The sequence below is a fragment of the Jaculus jaculus genome, chromosome 12 (assembly GCF_020740685.1).
Source record: "Jaculus jaculus isolate mJacJac1 chromosome 12, mJacJac1.mat.Y.cur, whole genome shotgun sequence".
NCBI lineage: Eukaryota > Metazoa > Chordata > Mammalia > Rodentia > Dipodidae > Jaculus > Jaculus jaculus.
The window spans coordinates 5567831-5595818 of NC_059113.1; the positions used below are offsets into that span (position 1 = coordinate 5567831).

Genomic DNA, 27988 nt, shown 5'->3' on the forward strand with positions numbered 1-27988 from the left:
TTCTCTGCTTGCAAATAAAAATATTATTTATTTATTTGAGATAGAGAAAGAAGCAGAGAGAGAGAGAGAATGGGCGTGCAAACGAACTCCAGACACATGCTCCCCCTTGTGAACCTGACTTACGTGGGTCCTGGGGAATTGAGTCTGGGTCCTTTGGCTTTGCAGGCAACTATCTTAACTGCCAAGTCAGACTGTAAATAAAACTATTAAATAGAAAAAAAAAATAACTAAACTGAAAAACTGTAGACTTCATGAAAGCAGTAACTTTGCCCTACCAACCCAAGGCCTAAAGAAGCCCTTGGAACAAAGACATGCTATAAAGCGGAGGAGTGAGCAGATGCACAAATAAATGTCTTCACTCTATTCTTCTAGGTGTAATTGTTATCCTAGGAGTGTGTTTGTGCACTTGTACCCAAAAGCCAAAAGATGGCATACATGGTCATATGTGGAAGTCGCCAGCATTTTCAAATGGTTCAGAAGACACCCAAGTCCCCACTCATGTGAAAGGCTGTAGGTGTTGCGGCATTCACATCAGGTGGTTGCGGGGTTTCTGGATGCCAGCGCTCGGAGGGGGTGTGTCCCAGAGCCCTGAGCATCATGGGCTTTTCCTCTCCCCAGCTGCGCACCCGTCCCCAGGTGTCTTCCTGTCGCTCAGCATGTTGTGATGTCTTGACTGCTTTGGTGAGGTGTTTGTCAGGGACAACCCCCACTTCTCTTCCCTCTTGTCTCCATCTGTACCTCTAGCTATGTCTGGGGGACTCTCTAGGCTCCCTTGCCCCCTCACACACAGCTCTGCCCGTCTTGAACCCCTCCCTTTCTCAGTGGGCCCTGTTGCTGGGCTCTGAGTTACCATAGCGACGGTTGCCAAGTCCCTGAGGCTGATAGCCAGCGATGGGGCTGTCTGTTCCATCCATGAGGGAGGCTGAGGGGGGCTTCCCATTGTGTGGAGAAGGGGATGTTGCCAAGACAACCAACCCCCACTAAGGGCCAGGGACCAGCCCTCCCACCCCCCTCAAACCTCCCCACCTTGGCAGCTCCAGTGTGGGCTCAGAAGGCAGGAGGAAATTCCAGACAGCCCAGCACCTGGTCTCCCAGTTTTCAACTCCACTCCTACAGTGCCTAAGCCTTTCAGGACCCAGGCCTCTTGCTGAGAGGAAGAGAAAGAACAGGGGTCCCAGAGGACAGAGGATGGGAATGGGGGACCCCTTGACCTTCAGGCAGATGGGAGACAGTGGGAGGGAACCTGAAGTCAAAGGAGGGCAGAGGTTGTGACCCCTGCTGACTCGCTCCAGTGATGCCCCGATGGCTGCTTTTGTGGTTGGAGAATGGGGCTGAGTCTGGGGGCTGGGCACCTGGGTTTTGGGTGGGGGAAGAAGCCTGGGTTACTGGTATATAAGCGGCGAAGAGACAGACACTTGATGCCCCAAGTCCTTCCCACTTTCTTCTGATCAGTTTCATTACTTTGGCTCGCAAGAGTCATCCAATAGCAGAACTTCCCAAGTCAGCAGTACCTTGGGGAGGGATGCTAGGGAATAGATACACCTTCAGACTTGACATGTTTTCATGACTTTGCTGCTAATTGTGACTGGCTTCCTCTGAGGTGCTCTGGTTTAGCAGCAGACACGCCCCATGTGATCTGTATCTCCGCACACATCCTTACACGAGTGTCCTGGCAGTGCCTGCTCACCGGCGTTCCTCACCCTCCTTGGCAGGTGCCTGCCTTCCCCAGCCTCCTCTGTGAGGCCAGGACCCCCTCCCCACGGACTGCCCATCTCGCCATTCCAACCAATCCACGGCCCTTGGTTTCATGTGATGCAACCCTTGGCTGGAAAGCCAATCTATAAGCACCAAATTCATGTCCAGTCACTCTACAGCCTTCTCATCTGCTTTTGAAGTTTTTTATTCTTTTTTTGTTTGTTTGTTTTATTTCGTTGTTCAATTTTCCCTTTAACAGTAAAACTATTGAGGTGACGGCCATACCCCGCCACCTCCCCCCATGACAATATCAACTTCCTGTGCCCTGGAAGGAGCTGGGAACTACAGCGCCAGAGAGATGACTTGACCTCTGGTGGACAAAGTAACCATTTTGGCTGGTGATTGAGGTGGCCAACTTGGTGCCCAAGGGCAGCTTTGATCTAATAAAACTGAGCTGGGAGGAAAGTGAGGCAACAGCCCATTCACTGTGCACTAGAGGGCAGGAAGAGGCACAGGCTTGTCACTACGGAAACAGCATCCACTGCTAAGTACCACTGTCAGCGAGACAGGTTGAGGCCACCTTTTGGTCACTAGGAAGGGAGCTGTGTTGGGTTGGAAGGGAGAAAGGCATAAACAAGACAGCCATCTGGTTACTGGGGAGAACACACGGGTTCTTAGGGTAGTCCTGTTGATCAGCAGAGATTAAATGGATACAGTAAAGGGAAAACAAGACAAACTGGGCCTGCCACAACGGACGGCAGTCATCTTAGCTGTCCTAAAGTCGCACAGAGCACAAGGGAAGGGGGATCCTGGGGGTGCCGCTGAATACTAGGAAAATTCTCAGTCCACACCTGTCCTCTCAGTCTAAGTTCCAGCTTCCTCCTGAAACAGGAAGTCCCTCCTGGACCCTCTTCTCCATAGGGTAAGAACCATCCACTCCCCCCAACCCCACCCCAGACTAAGCCACTTGGAATTCCAGCCAGACCACTTCCTATTTCAGAAATGCTACTTCCTGTCCTGGACGAAGGCACTTCCAGTTCCTGCTGCACTGCTTCTGCCACTTCCCAGGTCGGTTCTGTCCAGGCCTGGCCATTTCTTGTCTGGAGAGTCACTTCCTGTCTCAAGTGGCCCATTCAGCATCAGATCAAGTCCATAATGTCCCCACTGGTTCATATCTTGCTATCAGCCACTGGACACAAAAGGACACTTCTTCTCGCGGTAGCTGCTGTGAACCCGACCACCCCAAATGGCTGGAGTAAGTATGTAGAACCCTATGGCAGCGCAGAGGAGGAGGCCGCCCTGTGTCCACATGCTCGGAGCGGAGGTGGAGTGCCAGAGCCTTCCCCATTAAGGCCCCCGTTTCTGGCGGACTGAGGAGAGCAGTTGGTATGAGAGGTCAGGAGGCCAAGAGCTAAGGGGAGAAATGCTTTGGTGCCCCTACCCAGGCACGGGACAAGAAGCCAAGAGGGAAAAAGGAGATGTAAGGGGGAGGAGGCTAGGGAAGAGGAACAGAACAGACCTAGACACAGGAGAGAGAAAGAATAAAAGATAGAAAAGAAAAACAGTGAGAGGCAAAAAGAGGTGCCAACCAAAAGAAAGACTGTCCCCACCCCTGCTATGGGTGGGTGAGGGGAACGTGATCAGAGAGGAGACTGAGCCTGTGTCCCTTCTCCAAGAGACAAAGAGACAGAGGGTGCCCACGGCCAGACACAGGGAGGTGGGCAGGAGGAGGTGCGGTGGAAGTCTTAAGGGATCCTAAAGTGCAGACGAGGGCTATAGCCAGGAGATGCCAAGGAGCTGGTGGGGCAAAAGGGGCCAAAGAGAGGTGTCTCTCACACCACAAGTTTAAATTGGAGGGGCACCCCAAGGAGGAGAGCCAAGTGGGAGGAGCCCTCATACCTTATAGTAGATGTTGGGGGGGCTCTGAGGAGGGCCGTCCTGCACGATGTACACAGGGTGCCCATAGTCACCACTCACCTTCTCATAGTGAGGGCAAAAGGGGGGATCTGCAGCCCCACTGCCCCGCAGAGCTATCCCTAGCTCCCCAGGCTCAGCCTCTCGAGGTACCATCCCTCCTCCACCCCCCAGGCCCAGAGACCCTCCTCTCCCAAAGGAGCCAGGACCAGGGTGGCGACTCTCCGAAGGCTTGGCCCGCCGTCTCCGCCAGCACATGGCACCCCCAGCCCCTGCCACGCCCAGCAAGAGCAGCACCAGCCCCCCTGCTGCCCCGGCCACTGCAGGCATGCTGGGAGGGGGCAGGGGGCCTTCAGCACCCCGGGAGGTTGCATTGCTGGTGGGGTCACCTGGCAGGGAAGGGGTGAAGGAGGAAAGAGGGGGAGGGGCTGAAGGAACCACCTGGACATCTGGACACCCAGCCCTGGGGGGTCCCCATGGGCTTCCCCAGCAGTGCCCAGGCTCCTTTGGGGACCCTACTTTACCTCCCCCCTTAAGCCCAGCTCAAAATCCAGGTGTCCGGCCTGCAGCTCCCTGCCACGCAGTCCTCCCCACTTCTCTGACAGCTCTGATTGAAGCACTGACTTGGCTAATTAGTTCTAATTGAGTCTTTTCCTCATTTGGCTTCCATTTCCCTCCCACCCTCCCAGCCTCTCGTCTCCTCTTTCCTGTATCACCGCCCCCCAAAACGGGAGAGGGAGGGCGGGAGAGGTCCAAGGCAGGGCAGCTGGGGTCTCAGAGCAGAGGAGGCAGGGCTAGCCCCCCGGTTCCTACCTGGCATGCCCTCCTTCCCAGGCTCCAGGCTGTGAGCTGCCCCTCGGTCTCTCTCCATGGGCATTTCAGACACAGGCTTTCGGGGCGCAGGCCCTCCTCGGGGACCTGGAGATGGGGAACACCCAAAAGCAGAGGCTGAGACACCTGCCTTTGACCATGTGGGTGCTGCTTGAAGCCTCAGCTCCTGGCAGGTACGGCTCGGCCCCACTTACTTTGTCCCACTCGGAGAAGCACCTTCATGCCTCTGGTTAGGCACACACCTCCCTGCAAGCTCTCCAGGCCTTCCCGGGTCCCATCAGATGTGGCTAGGGGACAAGTACAGAGGAGGGAGTGGGCCCTCCAGAGTCTACTCCCTCTTCTTTCCCCGTGCCCTGGCAAGACTGCCACTGAGTACGTAGCGGCCCTCCCTCTGGACTCTCATTGCCCTCCACACCCCCTTGCCCTCCATCTTAGGAATAACACCCCACAAGCCACTTCCTCCCGGCCAGCAGTACCAATTATGTAGTAATCATGGTGTGATCGGAACTCGTGGCCCCAGAGGTTAGGGCTGTACTCCTGGAACTTGATGGTGAAGCGTAGATCCAGGTCTGGCCGGTCACACGTGAGGAGTAGATTCGGGGCAGGGGGTGCCTCACAGCGCCGACCCTGGGCACCTCCTACCAGGTACAACTTGTAGAACTCATAGCTGGGAGAAGAGTGGGGGCCAGGGGGCCGGGCCCGGGGACAAAGCAGATCCAGCCGGTCCCCTATCTGAGGGTAGAGCACATAACCACCCTCTGCCTGGAACCTGTGGAGAGGAGAGCAGAGGGGAAAAGAAAGACATCAGGCATGCGGCGCCTGGAGCTTCCCCCCGCCCCACAACAGTTCTCAGCTCATGTGCCCTGCCTTTGTCTGAGAGAAAACTGTGTTGTTCTGTAAGTGCAAGCACCAAGGGCCCTGTGAGCTCACATCAGCAGCAGCAGGAAGCCAGGCTCAGAGGTCTCCTGCCCCTTGGTGTGCCCAAATGCACTCTTCAGTCCGCCCTCGCCACATGCACACTGCCATCTCCCACTCCATCACAGGCGCCATTACCATGGCAACAGGATGCCAGTTACCAAGGAGCTGGCCTCTCTGGAACCACATAGCCCACCCCTCCCAGGTGATTTCACTATTCCATGGCAGTCAACCATGGGGACAGAGCCTTCCCTCCTTCCATGCTACCACCAAATTTCAGGGACTTCAGGGCAAGGAAGGTGGGGCAGAGGTGGGAGGAGTCATCTAGACTGGGGTCCCAGTTAGCCAGTTAATGGGACGGGAGGCAAATACCCAGCTTGGCAATGGCCTTAGGTGGTTCTATATGGAGAGGTGTCACTGCCCCGCTGCCACCACGCCCGGGAGGCTCAGGCTTCCTGAGGAAAGTGCTCTGTTGCTCTGGGTTTGAACTAGGTGGCTTTTCTAACCACAAATGACACAACCCATCAGCTTGGACAGTAAGCCAGGGCACCCATGAGCCCAGCAGAGCCACAACTTGCCAACCACTCCAAGTCCTCCCTGGGCATCCGCAGCTGAGGCAGGCAGGGTCTCAGGGTCCCTGAGAACTACTGCCCAACATCTTCCCAAGTGACACCTTCCCTCCCATCCAACATCCAAAGAGATCCCAGGACCCCGCCTTTATGTCCTGCAGCCACTCCAACTACAGCCAGGAGCTGGCAGGGCGGAGAGCCTGACTACAGAAAAGACACTGAGATTCCTCCCACTGAGCCATGGGAGGGGAAGACACCGGGACATTTGGGACAGGGAGGCCAGGAAGCAAAATCAAGAATAATCTTAGCTCACCTTTCATGAGCATACAAATACCTTACCTCCAACCCTCAGAACAGCTGAAAGGATTGAGGACATAAACTCAGAAAGGTTATGTGACATGCCCAAGGCCACACAGCTGCAAGCAGCGAGCTAGGATTAAGACCAGGTAAGTAAGTGATGAGCTCTGAAGCCCACTCCCTCCCCATAGCGCAGCCTCTCCAGGGAAACACAGAACTCTTTTGCTAGTGGGAACGGAAAGTGTATGAAAGCAAGGCGCTCAGCCAACCTCCCCAACGTTCTTCCTACCCTGTCCGTGGGTCTTTAAGTTTCATCTGACCCCTGGCCTCTTCTCAAAGCAAAGCAAGCATGCCACGGAACAGAGGCCCTGAAGGCAGAGCGTGCAGCAAAACAGGGGGAAGGGGCAATGGAGTCTTTAGGCTCCAGAGGCAAGAGGGGGCTCAAGGCTTAATCCAGGAAGAAGTCCCCAAGCCAGAAAGACAAAAACTGCACAGCCAGGGGTTCACCAACCCTCTGGGTGCAAATCAGAGTTGGGACTCAAGCAGGAGAGTCAAACAGCATTGGGCAAGTTGCTCCCACAGCCCCCAGACCGAGCCCCCTTCCCTCCTATCTCCAACACTGAGCGCCTCGGAGAGCAGAGCACCTCTGCCCTACTCCTGAGCTTCGGCAGCACCGACTCAGCACTGCTCTCCCGAGAGCTGACGTTAACCAGGCTCCCTTCAAGCCGATGACACAGGTCTCACACAGACCCAAATAACCACTCCACTGCCCTCTCGCTGTCCCTGAACTTTTTATCTTTGCCCCTTTAAGGTCTGCAAACTCCTGACACATGGACATAAGCACCCACCTCCAGCTGTGTATGGGACCCAGGAATCTGGCCCCCCAAGATCAATGTTCTCTCTAGCAACCCATCACCTCACCTCAGGGCTCCACCACCCTTCCTCCAGTCTCCCCCTAGCTCGGAGAAGCCAGGTCGCAGCACCCCAAAGCTTCCATACCCCCTTACCCACCGGATCCGAGGTCTCCCCAGCCCCAGGCCGCTCACCTCTTATTCGCCGAGTTCCAGTAGACAGGCTCGAGGCTGAGCCCAGACACCAGCCCCCCAAAACCCAGCAGCAGCAGCAGGGCCCCAACTCGCATGCCCCCGGGCCCAGAATGGGGGGCCCCCATGACCCCACCAAGGCCTGGGGGCGGGGCACCAACTCCCCCAAAGTCGCTCACCCCCCCCAGGGGTGGCTACTGAGCTGTGGAACCCTAATCGATCAGCCCGGTCGGTGGCCGATACCCCCAGCGCCCACGCGGACCCTCTTCCAGCTCTGCCCGCGCCCGGGCTCCGGAGCGCTCAGCCCCCCAAGAGCGCTGGCAGGGGCCGTCTGCAAGCCCTCTGCACGCCCCTGGCCCACGCGCCAGCACCCCAGGATTTGTGCACCGGCCTACGTGGGGGACAGGGGAAGCCGAGGACCGGGCGGGGGCAGCATGGGGCGCCAAGCGAGGGAGCAAGGAAAAGGATGCCGAGCGGAGCTCCAGCCTCGCCGGGATTGAGGGCAGCAGGCTAAGGGAGGAAACCAGTCCCGAGCCCAGGAGGGGGGAGTTAAAGGAGAGGCGGGGAGGGGGAGACGATGGTGGAGGGAAAAACCGGAGCTGGAGCTCCGCCGGAGCGGGAGGCAGCATCCTGGGGCCCACGCCCCCCACACCTCCCTCACCCTTCACCTCGCCCGCCGCCGCCCGCTCGCGCACCTCCCCGCCCGGGCACCGCGGCGCGGCCGTGCAACGCGGCCACGGCCCCGCCTCGCTGCCTGGCGCGGTCTCACGCCCCCTTTGTCTCCCGGTGTCCATCGCTCGCCGAGTTCCAGCCGGCCTGCCTTCTGCCCTTCCAGGGCCGGGGCGGTAGGAATCTGCCTCTGGAATCCAGCAAGGCTCTGGTCCTCGCCGCCCCAGGAACGCGCTCCTCTCAACCCCCCAGCCACGCCGCGGCTCCTGGGCGGCCCGGGGAGGGTCTGGGTAACCGTAAAGGCTTCGCAAAGTGCGCTAAGTTGGAAGTCACGACTACCTGTATGAGGTGGGAGCAGCGGGGCTGCCGAAACCATGGTAGGAAGAAGCCAAGGCTCAGGAAGGACCCTGTGACTTGCCCAAGGTCACACAGGGAGTCTGGGTGAAGCCACCAACCCAGCTGGAGGCTGCAGAACTCCCCTTTCCTGGGGTCTCCTTCACAGCCCGGCCGACCCGCCCACCTGGAGGGTAGGTGGAAGGCAGGCCTGTCTGGGGGAGGGGGGTGAACTCGGGCCCTTAGGTGAGTGTGAAGGTAAGTGCGGCTGGCAGAGGAGGGGGACCTACAACCCCAAAGCCGCACTCCTAGCAAGGGCTGTTTCCAATTATCCTGGGGGAAGGGAGGAGTTTTTGGGTGTAAGAACCTTGGTTTTCAGCACCTCCCTGCAGGGGCGACATTCTTCTCTCCTTCCTGCTCCAACCTCCGCAGTCATTTCCCCTCCGCTGACCGAGGTCCCCACCACAGCCCCAGTTGACAGTCTCGCTTCAAAGACCCCCTTTCCGTGTTTAGCAAGGTGTGTGGGGAGAGAGTGGGCAGGCAAGCTCAGAGGAGGGCAGGCTGGGTAGGACCTTCTCTCCGGTGTCCTTGACTCGGGCTACTGGGGAAAGGAGAAGCCCCCTCCTGCCCTTCCTTCCCCAGAGCCGAGTACCGGTCCCTCCGCTGCTGGATGACAGTAAACAATGTGCAGTGCTGTGTCTTGTCTGTCACTGTCTGCAGTCTCACGCAGTCACACCCAACAGTCTGACACAGAGCCCCTGCCACTCCGGCTCGGGGAGGCTCACCCTGACCCCTGCTGCTGCCACCTTGGCAGTGAGGTTTCAAACAGGTTCCCCCTCAGTTTACCATGTTGCCTAGCAACCAGCCAGTCAATGGCATGAGGCCCCGCCTCCATCCCCTTGACTTTATACCATGCTCAGCCTCTCCGTTGGCTCCTTAGGGTTCCACCTCTCAACCCCTGGTTTTGGGAACAACATGCTAGACAAGGGTACCCACTAGCACCCCTATCCAGCTCCCACCTCTGCCACTGCACTTCTCAGACAGACACAGAGACTCTGGTATCACACAAAACCTTTATAGGAGCTCATCCCCACAGTCCTCGGTGCCACCGGGCCCCGTCGGCCCCTGCTGATCACCACGGCTACTGGGATCCGCATGGCCCCCACACCACCAGAGCTGTAGCTGACATTCCGGGTGGACGTGGCGCAGGGAGAGCAGGGGAAGGTCTGGCTCCTGTTCTCTTTCATCCTCACTGTCGGCGGGCTCCGGAAACACACGCTGACCAGAGGCAGTGGCCAGGAGAGGCAGGCTAGGGTGCAAGCTGAGGGACAGAAGGCAGGGTGTCAGCACCTGAGCTAGGATAGGATGTTTGCTCTCTGGGAAAGCCACCTTCCATTCCCAGCTTCGACCCCCAAGTTCCCATGCTCCAGGAAAATGAGCTGAGGACCTCACTCCGTTGGTGCAATCCTTCTGGGGCAGGAAACTCAGCAGGGGCTCCAGATTCCCATCGCTGCAGGCCCCACTGACATCCCACACGGAGACGGCCCCACTCGTATTGCCACTCACCAGGAACTGCCCACTCCTGGGAGAGAAGATGCTTATGGGTAGGTAGGCATCACTCCTGGGACAAGAGCCCCTCACCCTCAAGGGCTAGGACCCTATAGCCAGGCTCTGGCACCTCTGAGGGTAGTGGGGTCATGGCCACTCACGGGTCCACATCAAAGTAGATGCGCTGATTGGTAGTCACCTCCCGACTCAGAGACCACAGCGGGTGAGCAGCCTGCCGAACATCCCAGCACAGAAGTTCAGCATCCTGAAGACAAGAACAGGCCTGCAGGAGCTGTCTTCCCCTGCCCCTCACCTCAGCCTCTTGGCCAGCCTCGAGCCTGGCACTCCTTAACACACTGCAGACCACATCCCCGCTCTGGCCCACCTGCTTGCTTTGGCTCTCGGCGTGTGTCCCTTACCTTTCGAGCTCCGGAGAAAAGGAGATTGCCATTGGGGTGAAAGCAGATGTGGGTGATGCCCCCTTGGTGGCCTCCCAGCAAGGTGAGAAGGGAGCCATCATCCCAGGCATACAGGCCCAGGGAGCGGCCATAGGAACCGCAGGCGTAGAGGGGCTGCACTGGGCTGAAGGCTATGCAGGAAATGATGCCACTCTGACCCTGCTTTTTTACTACACAAGGAACAAGAAGGCAAAACACCTACCATTAACCAGTGACTTTATCTCTGTTTCTTGCCCCAGCACCAATATACTGAGACTCAACATCCTCCCAACTCACAAGTAAGATCAAGACCTGAAGCTCCCAGGTCTTTCAACCCCCCCGCCCCCCAACACACACACACAAGGACCTAAAGCCCAGGGCTCCCTTCCCTCTCGTATCCCAGTTTTTCCTGGAAGCTGAAGGCCTATACGAAACGGAGTAAGTGTTACTCCAGTTTTCTAAAGTTCAGTGACAGAACACTTGCCGAACACTGACAAGGTCCTGGGTTCAATGTTCAGCACTACAAAAAGAGAATAAAATAAAAACAAGTTTTAGGGCAAGGGATGTCATTCAGTTGATAGACTGCTTGCCTCAGCATGCATGAGCCATAGGTTTGAATCCCCACGCTGCATGAACCAGGCATGGTGAAAGACTGCACTCCCAGAACTTGGGAGGTAGAAGTGGGGAGCCAGAAGTTCAAGACCATAGTCAGTTACATGGCAAGTTGGAGGGTAGCCTGGGGTATGTGAGACCTTGTCCCCAAAATAATAATAATAACACTGTCTAGAAATCAGAAGATTTGGGGAGACCAAAAGACACACACACACTTGACAGACATTGGTTAGCAGTGACCCAGCTTTCTAACCAGCTGGTTGACCTTGGAAAAGATTCCTCCCCACTGGAGTGTGTCCTCTCTTCTGCAGATGGGCACATTCCTCCCAGGTCTACACTGAGGGCACAGAGGTCACCTTTTCTTATCTTCTTCCCTTGGATGCTTACCAAATGTGGCTCGCACCTCGCAGTCTCGACCGGGTCGGGATGTGGAAAAGACACGCACAGTCCTGTTGAAGCCACAGAAGAGCTGGGAACCATCCGTGGAGAAGCAGAGAGAATGGGCTGCAGTCAACTCATCCTAGGGGCAAGAGTGGGCTCAAAACCAGCTGAGGAAAGCCTTGGCAGTCCTCAGGAGGGCTGGCCACAGTGAGAACGGGGGCTGGACAAGGAGTTCCATACCAGGTGGTTGTAGGCCCGAAAGGAAGCCCGGAGTTCTCCGGTGAATGCATCCCAGATGTGAATCGGATTCTCCCGGCTGCTGCTGGCCACGCTGAGAGAAACATGGACACTGAGGCTCTGGCACTGTCAAAAGAAGGGGAGGAAGCCAACTGACCAGCCCTCAGCTCTCACCAGAAGGGCACACTGAGCTTTCTTCCAGTACTCCGGTCAGCCCAGTTCTCAGCAGAAGACTTCACTGACATGGGGGGTGGGGACAGGGTGGCAGCAAAGTACATTACTTACTAGGAGGTATCTGGCTGGGCGGAGGACATCAGAGAATACCAGCAGTAATCATAGATAGTGTCACCTTCCACCATCCGAAGGACGGGAGCCTGGACAGAGATGTTGGATCATGTCGATCACAGGCAGGGAAAGGAGTCAGGGGCTTGTACACTACTCTGGTGGTTTTATAGCAGAGCAGGAGATGCCAGGTAGGAAAAGGCAGATGAGATATATATAGAGAATCTTGGGCTGGAGATATGGCTTAGCACTTAAGGCGCTTGCCTGCGAAGCCTAAGGACCCAGGTTCAATTCTCCAGGTCCCATGTAAGCCAGATGCACATGGTGGCGCAGGTGTCTGGAGTTCATGCAGTAGCTAGAGGCCCTGGCATGCCCATTCTCTCTCACACACACTCTGTCTCTAATAAATAAATAAAAGAGAGAGAGAGAGAGAATCTTGCCGGGCACGGTGGTGCACACCTTTAATCCCACAACTTGGGAGGAGGCAGAGGGAGGAGGACCACTGTGAGCCTGAGACTACATAGTGAATTGCAGGTCAGCGTGGGCTAGACTGAAAACTTACCTCCTAAGATCCCCCCAAAAAAGAAGAGAATCTTTATCTCAGTGTTCAAACATTGACCCAGGCCACGAAAAAAAGTTGAGATTCAAACTCTTTCTTGAACACTTTCAGAAGCAGCAGCAAACAATATCCTAACCTAGACACCAAGAACTCAGCAATAGTATGAGTATTTACTGAACAACCCTTTGGTGCCATTTCACCCTTAAAAAAAAATTACCATCGGGCTAGGGAGATGGCTCCGTGAAGGCAGTTGCTTGCAAAGTCTGATGACCCAGGTTTGACTCACCAGTAAAGCCAGGTGCACTAAGTGACACAAGTGTCTAGCATTCAACTGCAGGGGCAGGAGGCCCTGGTGTGCGTACACTCACCTCCTGTCTTGCTCTCTCTCACACATAAAACAAAGGGAAACAAAAATGATGGGGAGAACATCAGAGGAGCAGAATACCTGCATTTCCATGTGGGCCACCACAGCCAAGTGCAGCCTCGGCAGGAGCACTCCCAGAGCACCAGGTGGGCACTCACACACGCACACTGCCACACACACACTTGTGGACACTCACATGCACACTGCCACCCCCCACACACTTGTGGACACTCACACACGCACACTGCCACACACACACTTGTGGACACTCACATGCACACTGCCACCCCCCACACACTTGTGGACACTCACACACGCACACTGCCACACACACACTTGTGGACACTCACATGCACACTGCCACCCCCCACACACTTGTGGACAGTCACACGTGCACACTGCCACCCCCCACACACTTGTGGACACTCACACGTGCACACTGCCACCCCCCCCACACTTGTGGACACACACACGCACACTGCCACCCCCACACACACGCTTGTGGATACGCACACTGCCACCCCACACACACCTGTGGACACTCACACACGCACACTGCCACCCCCACACACACATTGTGGACACACACGCACACTGCCACCCCACACACACTTGTGGACATTCACACACGCACACTGCCACCCCCCCACACACTTGTGGACACACACACGCACACTGCCACCCCACACACACTTGTGGACACTCACGCACACTGCCACCCCCCATACACTTGTGGACACTCACACACGCACACTGCCACCCCACACACACTTGTGGACACACACACGCACACTGCCACCCCCCATACACTTGTGGACACACACACGTGCACACTGCCACCCCCCATACACTTTTGGACACTCACACACGCACACTGCCACCCCACACACACTTGTGGACACTCACACGTACACACTGCCACACACACACACTTGTGGACACTCACACATGCACACTGCCACTCCCCCCACACACGTGGACACTCACACGTGCACACTGCCACCCCCCCACACACTTGTGGACACACACACGCACACTGCCACACACACACACACACTTGTGGACACTCACACATGCACACCCACACACACTTGTGGACACTCACACACACACACACTTGTGGACACTCACACACGCACACTGCCACCCCCCCCCACACACTTGTGGACACTCACACGTGCATACTGCCACCCCACACACACTTGTGGACAGTCACACGTGCACACTGCCACCCCCCCCACACACTTGTGGACACACATGTACACACTGCCACCCCCCCACACACACACTTGTGGACATTCACACATGCACACTGCCACCCCACACACACTTGTGGACACTCACACACGCACACTGCCACCCCCACACACACTTGTGGACTCACACACGCACACTGCCACCCCCATACACTTGTGGACACACACACGCACACTGCCACTCCACACATACTTGTGGACACTCACACGTACACACTGCCACCCCACACACACTTGTGGACACTCACACACGCACACTGCCACTCCCCCACACACTTGTGGACACTCACACGTACACACTGCCACACACACACACTTGTGGACACTCACACACGCACACTGCCACTCCCCCACACACTTGTGGACACTCACACGTACACACTGCCACACACACACACTTGTGGACACTCACACACGCACACTGCCACTCCCCCACACACTTGTGGACACTCACACACGCACACTGCCACCCCCCCCACACTTGTGGACACTCACACGTGCATACTGCCACCCCACACACACACTTGTGGACACACACACGTACACACTGCCACCCCCCCACACACTTGTGGACACTCACACACGCACACTGCCACCCCACACACACTTGTGGACACTCACACATGCACACTGCCACTCCCCACACACTTGTGGACACACACACACGCACACTGCCACTCCCCACACACTTGTGGACAGTCACACACACACACTGCCACCCCCACACACACTTGTGGACAGTCACACGTGCACACTGCCACCCCACACACACTTGTGGACACTCACACACGCACACTGCCACCCCACACACACTTGTGGACAGTCACACGTGCACACTGCCACCCCACACACACTTGTGGACAGTCACACGTGCACACTGCCACCCCCCCACACTTGTGGACACTCACACACACACTGCCACCTGCCACACACTTGTGGACACACACATGCACACCACCACCCACACAAGCAAAAACAACCTTCAGCTGATTGATGCCATTCACAGGCAGCGTGGGCGCTTGGCACGTGCTGGGCCCTGAGTTTGCTCCCCGCAGTAATACAGCATCAGATCAAGTCACTGTAGCACGTGGGGTCAGCCCAACCAGAGTGAGGCCGGGACTCTGAATGAATGACTTAGAGTTCAAACACAGGCTTTTTTTTTTTTTTTTTTTTTTTTGAGACAAGGTCTCATGTATCCTATGCTGGCCTCCAACTCACTATGTAGCTAAAAATGACCTTGAATTTCTGATCCTCTCACCCTTCTACTAGGCTCTACAATTACAGGCATGTGCTACCATACCCTGTTTATGTGGTGCTGATGTTTGAACCCAGAGCTGTGTGCATCCTAAGCAAACACTCTACCAACTGAGTTACTACCCCGCCCCAACACACAAAGATTTAAAAGGACTAGGGACAAGGGCCAGGGAGATGGCTCGATAGTTATAGGCACTTGCTGGCAAAGCCTACCAGCCTGAATAAAATTCTCTAGCCACCCACAAAAAGCCAGTGGGTATCCATCTGCAGCAGCAAGAGACCCTGGCGCAACCATACACATGTGGTTACAAATAAATAAAAACTTTCCAAAAAAAGGGCTAGAGACATTGCTCAGTGGTAGAGCTTAATGTGTGAGGTATGGGGTTCAGTCCTTAGCACCACCAGCAAACACCTGTGACATCACTAAGAAAAAGTCAGGGCTGGAAAGATGGCTTTGTGGTTAAGGTGCTTGCCTGCAAAGCTGAAGGACCTTGGTTTGATTCCCCAGGACCCACATAAGCAAATGCATAAGGTGGCACATGCATCTGGGGTTTGTTTGCAGTGCCTGGAAGCCCTGGTGCATTCATTCTCTCCCTCTCTATCTCTTGCTCTGCCTCTTTCCCTCTCCCATATAAATAAATAAAAATAAAATATTTTTAAAAAGGAGATGGAGGGATGGATGGCTTAGCGGTTAAGGCATTTGCCTGCAAAGCCAAAGGACTCAGGTCCGATTCCCCAGGACCCACATTAGCCAGATACACAAGGGGGCGCACACATCTGGAGTTCATTTGCAGTGGCTGAGGCCCTGGTGCGCCCTTTCTCTTTCTTTCTCTCTCTGTCCCTCCCTCCCACCTTTCCTCTTTACCTATCAAATAAATAAATAAATAAAAAGAAAATATTCTTTAAAAAATTTAAAAGAAAAGAAGAAAAAGTCAAAACCACTTTCCCAGCTGGGTGGCTAGTACCTGTAAGTCCAGCACTCATCAGAGGAGAAAGGAATTCCAGGCCAGCGTTGAAGAATTCCTGGACAGCCTAAGCTATATAACAAGACTGCGTTAACAAAAGAGGGCTGGAGAGACGGCAGTGACCTTGGGATGACTCAGAAGGCACCATGGTGCTGAGAAATGACAGACGAGTGCTCAGCACTGAAATATCTCTATCACACCTTCCAAGGCTCAGGGTCCATTGTGGAAGAGGTGGCAGAAAGAATTTAAGAGCCAAAGGAAGGGTAGGACTCCTTACAACATGCTCTTCCAGACACTAAATGGCCTGGATATCCATGACCTTATAGTGCCTGACACTACCTACACAAGACCTTAACAGGAGGAAAAGATCATGACATCAAAATAAAAGACTGATTGAGGGGGGAAGCGGATATGATGGAGAGTGGACTTTCAAAGGGGAAAGTGGGGGGGGGGGGGGATTACCATGGGATATTGTTTAAATTATGAAAGTTGTCAATAAAAATAGTTTAATTAAATTAAAATAATAATAATAATAGAAATCTGCTGGGCGTGGTGGCATAAGCCTGAGGAGGCAGAGGCAGGAGGACTGGCATGAGTTCAAGGCCACCCTGATACTACATAGTGAATTCCAGGTCAACCTGGGCTAGAGACAGGAGATAGACCTTACCTCAAAAAAAAAAAAAAAAAAAAAAAAGGTTCTGGGCTGGAGAGATGGCTCAGTTAAAAGGCACTTGCTGGCGGCCCTGTTCAATTCCCCAGATACCACATAAAACCAGATGCACAAAGTGGCCCATTAGTCTAGAGTTCATCTGCAGTGGCAGGAGACCATAGAAGACCCATTTTCTCTCTTTCTTTTTGTGTGCAAATAAATATTTTTAAAAATATATTAGCTATGTATTCCTTTACTTTAACCACTGGATTCAACTATCTGTGACTATGATAGGACACATTTTGCTCTACTTCATATGAACTGCATGGTACTCCATTCTTCAATGTACTCAGAGTGATGTATTTCTTTCCTTTAATAGGCCTTTTTTTTTTATTGTGTTGTGTGATTTAACATTGTAGAACACAATGTGGAAAGGCTTCTCTACAATTTCAGGTAAAATGAGGAGCTACGAAGATGGCTCCGTAGATATAAAGTACTTTCCACACAACTGTTGGGTCTGGAATTCAGACCCTCAGCACCTGATAAAATGCCACTTGGTCATAAAAGGCCACTTGTAATCCTAGCGCTTGGGGAGACAAGGGACTCCCCAGACAAGCTGGCTAGCCAAGCTGCTGCCTGAGTAATGAACAGCAGGGCAATGAGGAAGACTCCCGAGCCAGGCGTGGTGGTGCACACCTTTAGTCCAAACGCCCGGGAGGCAGGGGTAGGAGTATCTATGAGTTCGAAGCCAGCCTGAGACTCCATAGTGAATTGCAGGTCAGCCTGGGCTAGAGCCAGACCCTACCTCAAAAAACAAAACACAAACAAAAAAAGACACCTGACATCAACTTTGGTCTCCACATACATGCACACATCATTTTTGCACACCCACACATGTCCTTGTGCATACAAACACACACGCATGCACATCACAGACATACACATGCCCCCCAAAAGGTAAAATGATAGTCTCTAGCCTACACGTTTCACAAACTTTAAGATAATTTGTCCCCAGCAGCAGCACATGAGATCCTGGTATTCTGTATTTTCTTGGCATTGTTATTTGAGTTAGTTTTGTGTTGGTTTTTCTGAAGCTGGGTCTCACTGTAGCCTGAGCTGACCTCAAACTCATGGTGATCCTTCTATGTCCCTCTCAAGTGATAGAAATAAAGGCACACACTCCCTTGCCCTGGTGCCATTTTGTTTTTGTTTGTTTGCATTTTTAATTTTCTGGGTTTTTTTTTTTTTTATGGTAGGGTCTCACTCTGGACCATGCTGATCTGGAATACACTATGTAGTCTCAGGGTGGCCTGGAATTTATGGCGAAGCTACCTCTGCCTCCTTAGTGTTGAGATTAAAGGCATGTATCACCACACCCAGCTAAAATATTTTTACTTATTAATTTGCAAGAGAGAGAGAGAGAGAGAGAGAGCGCGCGAGCGTACCAGTCCAGGCCTTCGGCCACTGCAAATGGCCTCCAGATACATGTGCCACTTTGTGTATCTGGCTTTATGTGAGTAGTGGGGAATCGCACTCAGATGGTTAGGCAATTCAGGCAGGTGCCTTAACTGCTGAGCCATCTCTCCAGCCCTTGCTGCATTCTGTTCTGGTGACAGCAATCAGACACCAGGGCCTTGTGCTTGACCACTGGCTGTGCGTACCCCAGCATACTGCCAAACTTAAACGTTTTGTCAGATTGTGTTCATTTTTGTTTGCTTGAGACAGGGTCTCACTAGGTAGCCCAGGCTGCCCTGAAACAGCAGGAAAAAAAAAAAGGCACCAAAAGCTTTTGTCAACAAGTTGTATCATAAGACATTAATAGGTACATAATCTATATAGATATACATACAGACGTAAGCTACATATCATCAGAGCTAAGGTATTCCTTTTTTATATATAGTATTTACTTATTGATATGCAAGGAGAGAGAGAGAAAATGCACCAGGGCCTCTACTGCTAACAAACTCCAGCTGAATGCACCACTTTTTGCGTCCGGCTTTATGTGGGTACTGGGAAACTGAATCTGGGTCATTAAGCTTTACAACCACCTTAACCACTGAGCCATCTCCAGCCACAAGACTAAAATATTTATTTTTGATTTTTCTTTTTTTTTAAAGTTATTTATTTTTATTTATTTATTTGACAGAGAAAGAGGGAGAGAGACAGAGAGAATGGGCGCTCCAGGGCCTCCAGCCACTGCAAAAGAACTGCAGACACATGTGCCCCCTTGTGCATCTGGCTAACGTGGGTCCTGGGAAATCGAACCTGGGTCCTTTGGCTTTGCAGGCAAACACCTTGACCACTAAGCCATTCCTCCAGCCCTATTTTTGATTTTTCGAGGTAGGGTCTCACTCTAGACCAGGCTGACTTGGAATTCACTATGTAGTCTCACGATGACCTTAAACTCATGATGATCCTCTTATTTCTGCCTCCTGAGTGCTGAGATTAAAGGTGTGTATTACCACACCCTGCCTAAAATATTTCTTATAAATTCTTTTCCTATGAATCTCCTTCTGGGGCTGGAGAGCTGGCTCAGCAGTTAAAGATACTTGTTTGCAAGGAATGATAACCTGGGTTGAATTCTCCAGCACACACATAAAGCCAGATGAACAAAGTGGCGCATGCATCTGGAGTTGGTTTGCAGTAGCTAGAGGCCCTGCTTGCAAATAAATAAAACTTCTTTAGGGGCTGGAGAGATGGCTTAGCGGTTAAGGTACTTGCCTGCAAAGCCAAAGGACCCAGGTTCAATTCCCCAGGACCCACATAAGCCAGATGCACAAGGTGGTACACATATCTGGAGTTTGTATGCAATGGCTGGAGGCCCTGGCACGCCCACTCTCTCTAATAAATAAAAATTATTTTTTAAAAAAGAACCACCTTCTGCACAAGGTTCTGAGTTTAACACTCAGCAAGAGAAGCGGCCAGGGGAAGGAAAAGTTTCCTACAAGGAGATGGGAAAAGATTCCAAAAACAGAGACAGAAAGAAAGAAGGGAAAGGAAAGAAGAAAGGGAAAGAGGGGGGAAATAGAAGAAAAAGAAAAGACCTCTCTCAAAATACATGAATTTACTAAATAATATTTTGTTTTGTTTTGTTTCTAGAGGTAGGGTTTCACTCTAGCCCAGGCTAACCTGGAATTCACTATGGAGTCTCAGGGTGGCCTCGAACTCACAGTGATCCTCCTACCTCTGCCTCCCAAGTGCTGGGATTAAAGGCGTGCGCCACCATGCCCGGCCTAAATAGTATTTTATAAAAATGTTATTTATTTGTGAGCAGAGAGTGCGAGCGGAGTATGGGTGTGCTGGGACCTCTTGCCACTGCAAATGGACTCCAGAGGCATGCACTACTTGATTCATCCGGGTTGATGTGGGTCCTGAGGAACTGAATCTGGCTTTGCAAGCCAGCACCTTTGACAGCTGAGCCATCTTCCCAGCCCTAAAGAACATTTTAAAATGACAACTACCTCAATTGGTTTTTAAATTTTCTTCCTCATTTGAACATTTGTGTGTGTGCACGGGTATGGTTTTCTTTCCATTGCAAATAACAACATCAAATGCTTATGGCACCTTTTGTGGGTTTGTTTTGGTTTTTTTTTTTTCTTTGTTTGTTTTTATTTTTCAAGATAGGGTCTCACACTCTAGCCCAGGATTACCTGAAATTCACTATGTAGTCTCAGGGTGGTCTCGAACTACGGGGATCCTCCAAACTTTTCCTCCCTACTGCTGGGATTAAAGGCACACACAAGCCACCACGCCCGGCTTATAGGCATTTTATGCAGTGCAATGAATCCAACTCAAGGCCTCCCATGTACTAGGAAAATACATGACATCCAAGACTGACAGCCGAGGTGGTCCTCTGACCCCCACAGGAACCTAAACTCACATATGATCACACGCACACAAAGAAACAGAAAAATAAAACATGTATCTGATATGCCGGGGAAAAATAAGGAGAGAATAGTGACAGAAGGAGTTAGCATTCACCACCTGAGCCACAATGCAGTGCCTATCCTTGCACTTGCTGACGTCAGTCTGCTACCACTTTCTATCTCTCTCTTATTCCCCGAAACCAACCCTCCCAGTTCTCCATCTTGCTCCCTACAGAGCCTCTTGCTGCCTCCCATCTCTCAACAGGAACACTGAGATTACAGATGTTTGCTACTGCAGCCAACGTTATGTGGGCTCTGGAGACCCAAACCCAGGTCTTCCCGCTTGCACAGCAAGTACTTTACCCATTAAGCAGTCTACCCAGTCTCTCTGCTATTTTTTTAAAGTTTTTATTTATTTGACAGTGTAGAGGGAGCGTGAGAGAGCGAGAGCGAGAGCGAGAGAGAGAGAGAGAGAGAGAGAGAGAGAATGGGCGCACCAGGGCCTCCAGCCACTGCAAATGAACTCCAGATGCACGCGCCCCCTTGTGCATCTGGCTAACGTGAGTCCTGGGGAATCAAACCTGGGTCCTTTGGCTTTGAAGGTAAATGCCTTAACCACTAAGCCATCCCTTCAGCCCCTCTTTGCTATTTTTGTTGTTGTTGTTTTGCCTCTTTCTTTCTTCTTTTTTTTTTGTTTATTTATTTTAATTATTTTTTGTTTTGTTTTGTTTTCCGATGCAGGGTCTTGCTCTAGCCCAGGCTGACCTGGGATTCACTATGTAGTCTCAGGGTGGCCTCAAACTCATGGCGATTCTCCAACCTCAACCTCCCAAATGCTGGAATTAAAGGCGTGCACCACCATGCCTGGTTCTGCTTTGCCTTCTTCTTGCTGTAGAATACAAGCTTCACAAGGACAGGAATTTCAGCCTGTTTTGTGCCTAATTAACACCTAAAGCAAGGCTTGTTACACAGAATGAACACAGTAAGAATGCAAGCATGAGAACCTGAGCCTGACCCCAAGCACCCACATAAAACGCCAGGCGTGGGCGCTGGGCATGGTGGGGCACGCCTTTAATCCCAGCACTCCAGAGGCAGAGGTAGGATTGTGTGAGTTCGAGGCCACCTTGAGATTACATAGGTTAGCCTGAACTAGAGTGAGACCCTGCCTGGGGGGTGAGGAGGGAGCCAGACATGGGACTGGAGATGGCTCAGCAATTAAGACCCTTCTCTGCAAGGCTTAATGAACCAAGTTCAATTCCCCAGTACCTGCATAAAGCCATATGCACAAAGTGGTGCATGCATCTAGAGTTTATTGAAGTGGCTAGAGAGCCTGGTACACCCATTCTCTCTGTCATTCTCTCTCTCTGCTTGCAAATAAATAAATAAAAATATTTTTTACAAAAGCCAGACATGGCCACACATGCCTATAACCCTAGCACTGAGGAGAGAAGGGAGGAAAGCCGGTGCTCACAGCTCAGCCAGTGCGACTGAAGCCCAGGGAGCTCCAGGTTCGGAGGCTCCATCTTATTTATTTATTTATGTACTTGACAAAGAGCGGGAAAGGAAAAGAGAGGGAGAGGGAGAGAGAGACAATGGGCACGCCAGGGCCTCTAGCCATTGCAAATGAATTCCAGATGCTTAGGCGGGTCCTGGGGAATTGAACCTGGGTCTTTTGGCTTCATAGGCAAGTGCCTTAACCACTAAGCCATCTCTCCAGCCCCTCCATCTTAGAGGAATAAGGAAGAACAAAAGAGGAAAATACCAGACATATTCTTCTGGCCTCTACGTGGGGCACAATCTACACACGTGGCGTATACCACACATGCATGCACTGCCTATCTGGGCACGCCTATAGGTACAGCTTCTAAGGAAGCTGAAGCAAGAGGATCCCTTGAGTTCAGGAGTTGGGGGACAGTCTGGGTAATATGAGAGATCCCACCATAAAAACAAAGAATAGGGTGCTGGGGTGATGGCTCAGCAGTTAAAGGCACCTGCTGGCAAAGCCTGACAGCCTGTGTTCAACTCCCCAGCACCCATGTATACCCAGGTACAAAAAGCGGTGCATGCACCTGGAGTTCATCTGCAGTGACAAGAAGTGGGGCTGGCCTTCAAGTGTAAATGCGTGCACTGGGGCAGGGGAGTTTCCATGCACCTGCCCTAAATGTCTTCTGCCAGACTCCACCAAGCGCAGCTCCGTGGATCATGCACTTTCCGACCTCCAAACCTGAGGGGTTTGGTTTGGTTTGGTTTGTCTGAAGAGCTAGGGATTAAATCTAGGGTCTGGGTACACTAGGCAAGGACTTCTACTAGGGAGCTATAATCACAACCTTTGGGTTTGTTTTTTTTTTTTAATATTTATTCTTTCATCTATTTGAGAAAGAGAGAGAGAATGAATATGGGTGCATCAGGGCCTCCTGCCACTCAGAAAAACTCCAGACCCATGTACCACTTTGTGTGTCTGGCTCCATGTGGGTACTGGGAATACACACAGGACAGCCAGGCTTTGCACCCAAGCACCTTCAACCACTGAGCAATTGCTCCAGCCCAACTTTTATTATTATTTTTTTTCTTATTTAACAGCAACAAAGACAAAGAAAGGCAGAAAGAGAGAGAGAATGGGCATGCCAGGGTCTCCAGCAAACTCCATATGCATGTGCCACCTTGTGCATCTGGCTTGTGTGGTCCTGGGGAATTGAGCCTCAAACCGGGGTCCCTAGGCTTCACAGGTATGCGCTTAACCATCAAACTGGTAAGAAAACTTTTCTTGGCTCCCTTTCACAGCAAACTCGAAACCCCTGTCCATTCTTTTACCTCCACCCTTCTAACGGACTCTGCCCCCTCTCTCCTCAGAAACGCTCTTGTCAAGGTCACGAATGTCCTCTGGGACCGCTCTCTGCGTCACCTTGCTGTGTCTCAGCAGCACCAGCCATGACTGCTCCTTCACCTTTGTCACCTTGTGCCCTGACTGCGGATGCTCTCGAGCTCTGTGTAAGCGGCCTCCTCTCCTCCATCTACACTCTCTACCCACGGTGAAACTGACATGCTCTGCTGCTTGAATGTAAAATGTTCCCCACAGCTTCATGTGCTTGTGATTAAGACTCATACTTGGGGCTGGAGAGATGGCTTAGTGGTTAAGCGCTTGCCTGTGAGGCCTAAGGACCCCGTTTCAAAGCTCGATTCCCTAGGACCCACGTTAGCAGATGCACAAGGGGGGCGCATGCATCTGGAATTCGTCTGCAGTGGCTGGAAGCCCTGGCGTGCCCCTTCTCTCTCTCTCTCTGCTTCTTTCTGTCTGTTGCTCTCAAATAAATAAATAAAAATAAACCAAAAAAATTAAAAATAAAAGACTCATACTTGTGTGTTTCTTAAATATATTTTTGTTTATTAAAAGCCAGGTGTGGTAGCACACGCCTTTAATCCCAGCACTCAGGAGGCAGAGAAAGGAAGATTGCCATGAGTTCAAGGCCACCCTGAGACCACATAGTGAATTCCAGGTCAGCCTGGGCTACAATGAGACCCTCGCAGTGGCAAGAGGCTCTCCCGTTTTCTGTCTTCTACCTCTCTGTGTTTGTTCACCTCTTCATCATCGCAGCACCACAGCTGGTAATGACTCAATAAATATCTACAAATATACACTCACAGAAATCCACTACTTTACTACAGAAAACACATAATTCCTGAGTAAAGGGACAGTCATCTCTAAAAACCTCAGAATTCAGGGCAGAAAAACTACATGTAGAAATTCATCAGAAAGTAAATGCCTGCTTATATGAGTGGTACCCTACAAACTAGAAAGTAATGCTGCTTATGAGTGGTACCCTAAAACTAGAAAGTAATGCTGCTTATGAGTGGTACCCTAAAACTAGAAAGTAATGCTGCTTATGAGTGGTACCCTACAAACTACACTGTCTTCAGCTACGTGAAGGACTTAACAGTGCAGCATCTGACAAGGGGCAGAGTCCGCCCCTACCCTTACCATTTCCGTATATTCCACCTGCTCTCCTTCACTGTACAGCTCTGGGGGCAGATTGTAAATCCGTAGGATGTTATCAGCACTATTGGTCAGGAGGCAGGAACCATCAGGGGCCCTAGAAATGCGAAAGAAGAAAGTTAGAAAACTGGGCAGTCCTACATTTTCCAAGTATACGGATAGGCCTACCTCTGAGGTACGTAAGCCCGAGTCCTGGAGGGAAGAAGGGTCCTAGATAAAACTTCAGTTTGCAAGGTGTGGTGAGCACCCCCTTAACCTCAGCATTCAGGGCGGAGGTAGGAGGACTGCTGTGAACTCAAGGCTAGCCTGGGACTACGGACTGCCAGGTCAGCTAGGGCCAGAGTGAGACCCTACCTTGGAAAAGAAATAATAATAATAATAATACATTTAAGTTTGAAGCTAAGGAGGTGGCTTAGCAGTTAAAGGCACTTGCTTGCAAAGCCTGCCAGTCTGGGTTCGATTCCTCAGTACTCATGAAAAGTCAGATGCATAAAGTGAGGCATGCATCTGGAATTTGTTTACACCAACAGGAATCCCTGGATTGCCCATTCTCTTTCTCTCTCTCTTAAAAAAAAAAAAAAAAGAAAAAAGATGACTTAGCAGTTAAAGCATTTGCCTACAAAGCCAAAGGACACAGGTCCGATTCCCCAAGACCCACGTTAGCCAGATGCACAAGGGGGTACATGCATCTGAAATTTGTTTGCAGTAGCTGGAGGCCCTGGCACACCCATTCTATCTCCCCCTTTCTGTCAAATAAATAAAAATAAAATTTTTTAAATTAATCAATAAAACTTAAGTTTAGCCAGGATCGTGGCACACACCTTTAATCCCAGCACTTGGGAGGCTGAGGCAGGAGGATCACTGTGAGTTCGAGGCCAGCCTGAGACTATATAGTGAATTCCAGGTCTGCCTGGGCTAGAATGAGATCCTACTTGGGTGTGTGTCGGCGGGGGGATGGACTTAAAAGTTCTTTCAGGGCTGGAGAGATGGCTTAGCAGTCAAGGTTCTTGTCTGTGAACCCTAAGGACCCAGGTTCCATTCCCCAGATCCCACATAAGCCAGGTGTACATGGTGACACATGCATCTGGAGTTCATTTGCAGTAGCTAGAGGTCCTGGTGTGCCCATTCTCTCTCTGTGTGTCTGTCTAATAAATAAGTAAAAATTTCTTTCAGAATGTTGTAGCACATGCCTTTAACCTCAGTTACCTGACAAGGGGCAGAAAGGGGGACTTAAAAGTTCTTAGCCAGGAGAGATGGCTTAGCTGTTAAGCGCTTGCCTGTGAAGCCCAAGGACCCCGGTTCGAGGCTCGATTCCCTGGAGTTCGTTTGCGGTGGCCAGGAGGCCCTGGCACGCCGTTCTTTCTCTCTTTGTCTGTTGCTCTCAAATAAATAAATAAAAAATTTAAACAAAAAGAGTTCCCTTGGGCAACTTAGCATGACCCTGTCTCAAAATAAAGTAAAAAAGGGCTAGAGCCAGGCCAGGTGTGATGACACACCTTTAGTGTCAGCTCTGCCTTGAAAACACACACACACACACACACACAGGCTAGGATATGTTAGGGCACTAGACTAGCGCGCAGGACATCCTGGGTCCAAGCGCCAGTACTGCAAAGGCAGGAGCTGAAATATAGTTCAGTTACTAGAGTGCCTGCCTACTATGCACAAAGGCCTCCACCGCGTAAACCTGAGGTGGTTGCACAGGTCTTTAATATCAACACTTGGGAAGTGAAGACAGGAGAAGCAGGAGTTCAAGGCCTCCTCCGCGTGAGAAAGAGGAAAGAAGAGAGGTAGGAAAATCTTAAGCTCACCACTTGCCTCCATGTTAAGTGTGGGGTTTTCTGTTTTTGTTTTGATACACTATGTAGTGGCCAAGACTAGCCTTGAACTCCCGCCATGGAGGGCCACATAAGTAAGGTGTGTCCAGGTGGAAGTCCTAAGGGTGATCATCTCCCACCCCATTATACTTACCACTTACAACCTTTCAAGAAGTTCTCAGGTTGGGCGCTGAATTCGGACCAGGAACCACTGAGAAATCGAGGTAACTGGGAAAAGTTGTAGTTCCAAATGCTGGAAGATGGAAAAACAAACAACAACAACACAAAAGCCTGTGTCGCCGGAGCAAAACGGACCTGGCAAAGTGGACTTGGTTGAGGACTGGTGGATAAGATTTCTTTCACACGTCCACTCTCCTCAGAGACCAGTGTCAGCTGGCACTTACGTGTCTCCCTCGTGGTCCGGGACCGGGTCTTCAGACACACCGTCCATAGCTTCTCCAGACTCCGTATCTGGTCGGTTCGTTTCTTCTGCAGGAAGGCTCACGTTTTCCGAAAGGTCTTGCTCTTCGATTGGAGGGTTCAACTCACTAGGAGTACTGAACTCTTCCAGGGGAACGGAGAGAGACGCTGGGTCCCCCTGCTCCAGCTGCTGGGCCACGGCTGAGCCGGCCACGGCATCTGTGGACATGTGGGCTTGGTCATCCCCACCGCGTGGCGGTGACATCAGTTCACTGTCGGTATTTTTATCCACAGAAGCCTGGGGAGTGAGATGCGCCAGAGCCGGGGTCTGATCGGAGGGAAGGCTGCCCGGAGCGGAGAGCAGCTCGGGCGACTTCATGCTGTAGAGGAAGGCCGGCGGACGCGCGCCTCAGCCTGCACTCTACGCGCCGGCTACCGGCAGCCCGCGAAGTTCCAGCGATCCGGACGCAGAAGTGGAAAGACCCGCCGGCGCCTTCCTTCCTCTTCCGGGAAGACTCAAAACACCAGCAAAGGGAGGCGAACGCAGAGGAACCCGCGGTGTGGCGGCATTTGAGCCCTCTTCCGATTGGATCTCCGCATCCCGGGTGAGATTTCCCGGGCGACCCGCGAGGGGCGGGCGGGAAGTAATGGGTTGGGTCCGCCCCCTCGAGCCCTAGTGGATTCTGGGAGTTGTAGTCTGAGCGCTCTGCCTGAGCGAGAAGTCCCGCAGCACCCCCTATAGTCTCCTGCGGCAATTCCTAAAGCACCGACCCACGCTCGCCTGCAGAGGGTGCTTGATTTCTTTTTAAACAAGCTTTTAATCTTTTTTTTTTTTTTTTTTTTGGTTTTTGGAGGTAGGGTCTCACTCTAGCTTAAACTGACCTGGAACTCACAGAGATGCTCCTACCTCTGCCTCCCGAATGCTGGGATTAAAGGCTTGCGTCACCACGTCGGGCTTACCTCTTGCATCTTGTCAAATTCCTCCGACCTTCATCCAACAAACATTTATTATCAAGTTCTTATTTCCTACCCAGCACTGTACAAGCCGTTAGAAAATATAATCATGGGCTGAAGAGATGGCTTAGTG

General features: G+C 52.1%; 2 protein-coding genes across 2 annotated transcripts; both read right to left on the bottom strand.

The window, feature by feature from the left end:
- Positions 1–1884: 1884 nt before the first annotated feature.
- Efnb3 (ephrin B3) lies at positions 1885–7903 on the bottom strand. Its single transcript, XM_004669212.2, has 5 exons — positions 7268–7903; positions 4917–5209; positions 4635–4727; positions 4423–4527; positions 1885–3998 (listed from the first exon to the last, which is right to left on the bottom strand). The coding sequence occupies exons 1-5, from the start codon at positions 7390–7392 to the stop codon at positions 3589–3591; spliced, it is 1026 nt and encodes a 341-aa protein (XP_004669269.1). The 5' UTR covers positions 7393–7903; the 3' UTR covers positions 1885–3588.
- On the bottom strand, positions 5094–27692 carry Wrap53 (WD repeat containing antisense to TP53). Its single transcript, XM_045131172.1, has 11 exons — positions 26886–27692; positions 26636–26734; positions 24653–24764; positions 11767–11855; positions 11485–11575; positions 11251–11383; positions 10234–10442; positions 9976–10079; positions 9714–9848; positions 9339–9587; positions 5094–5209 (listed from the first exon to the last, which is right to left on the bottom strand). The coding sequence occupies exons 1-10, from the start codon at positions 27278–27280 to the stop codon at positions 9341–9343; spliced, it is 1614 nt and encodes a 537-aa protein (XP_044987107.1). The 5' UTR covers positions 27281–27692; the 3' UTR covers positions 5094–5209; positions 9339–9340.
- Positions 27693–27988: the final 296 nt, after the last annotated feature.

What these genes read in the sequence shown, in the direction of transcription:
- Efnb3 (XM_004669212.2), bottom strand. Translation starts at nt 7,392, where the DNA reads ATGGGGGCCCCCCATTCTGGGCCCGGGGGCATGCGAGTTGGGGCCCTG. An exon ending in TGGAACTCGGCGAATAAGAG is followed by an intron (nt 5,210 to 7,267) that starts GTGAGCGGCCTG and finishes TCCTCTCCACAG; the next exon opens with GTTCCAGGCAGAGGGTGGTT. An exon ending in GCTTCTCCGAGTGGGACAAA is followed by an intron (nt 4,528 to 4,634) that starts GTAAGTGGGGCC and finishes CCCCATCTCCAG; the next exon opens with GTCCCCGAGGAGGGCCTGCG.
- Wrap53 (XM_045131172.1), bottom strand. Translation starts at nt 27,280, where the DNA reads ATGAAGTCGCCCGAGCTGCTCTCCGCTCCGGGCAGCCTTCCCTCCGAT. An exon ending in TTCTTGAAAGGTTGTAAGTG is followed by an intron (nt 24,765 to 26,635) that starts GTAAGTATAATG and finishes TCGCATTTCTAG; the next exon opens with GGCCCCTGATGGTTCCTGCC. An exon ending in GATTGCACCAACGGAGTGAG is followed by an intron (nt 9,588 to 9,713) that starts GTCCTCAGCTCA and finishes TCTGTCCCTCAG; the next exon opens with CTTGCACCCTAGCCTGCCTC.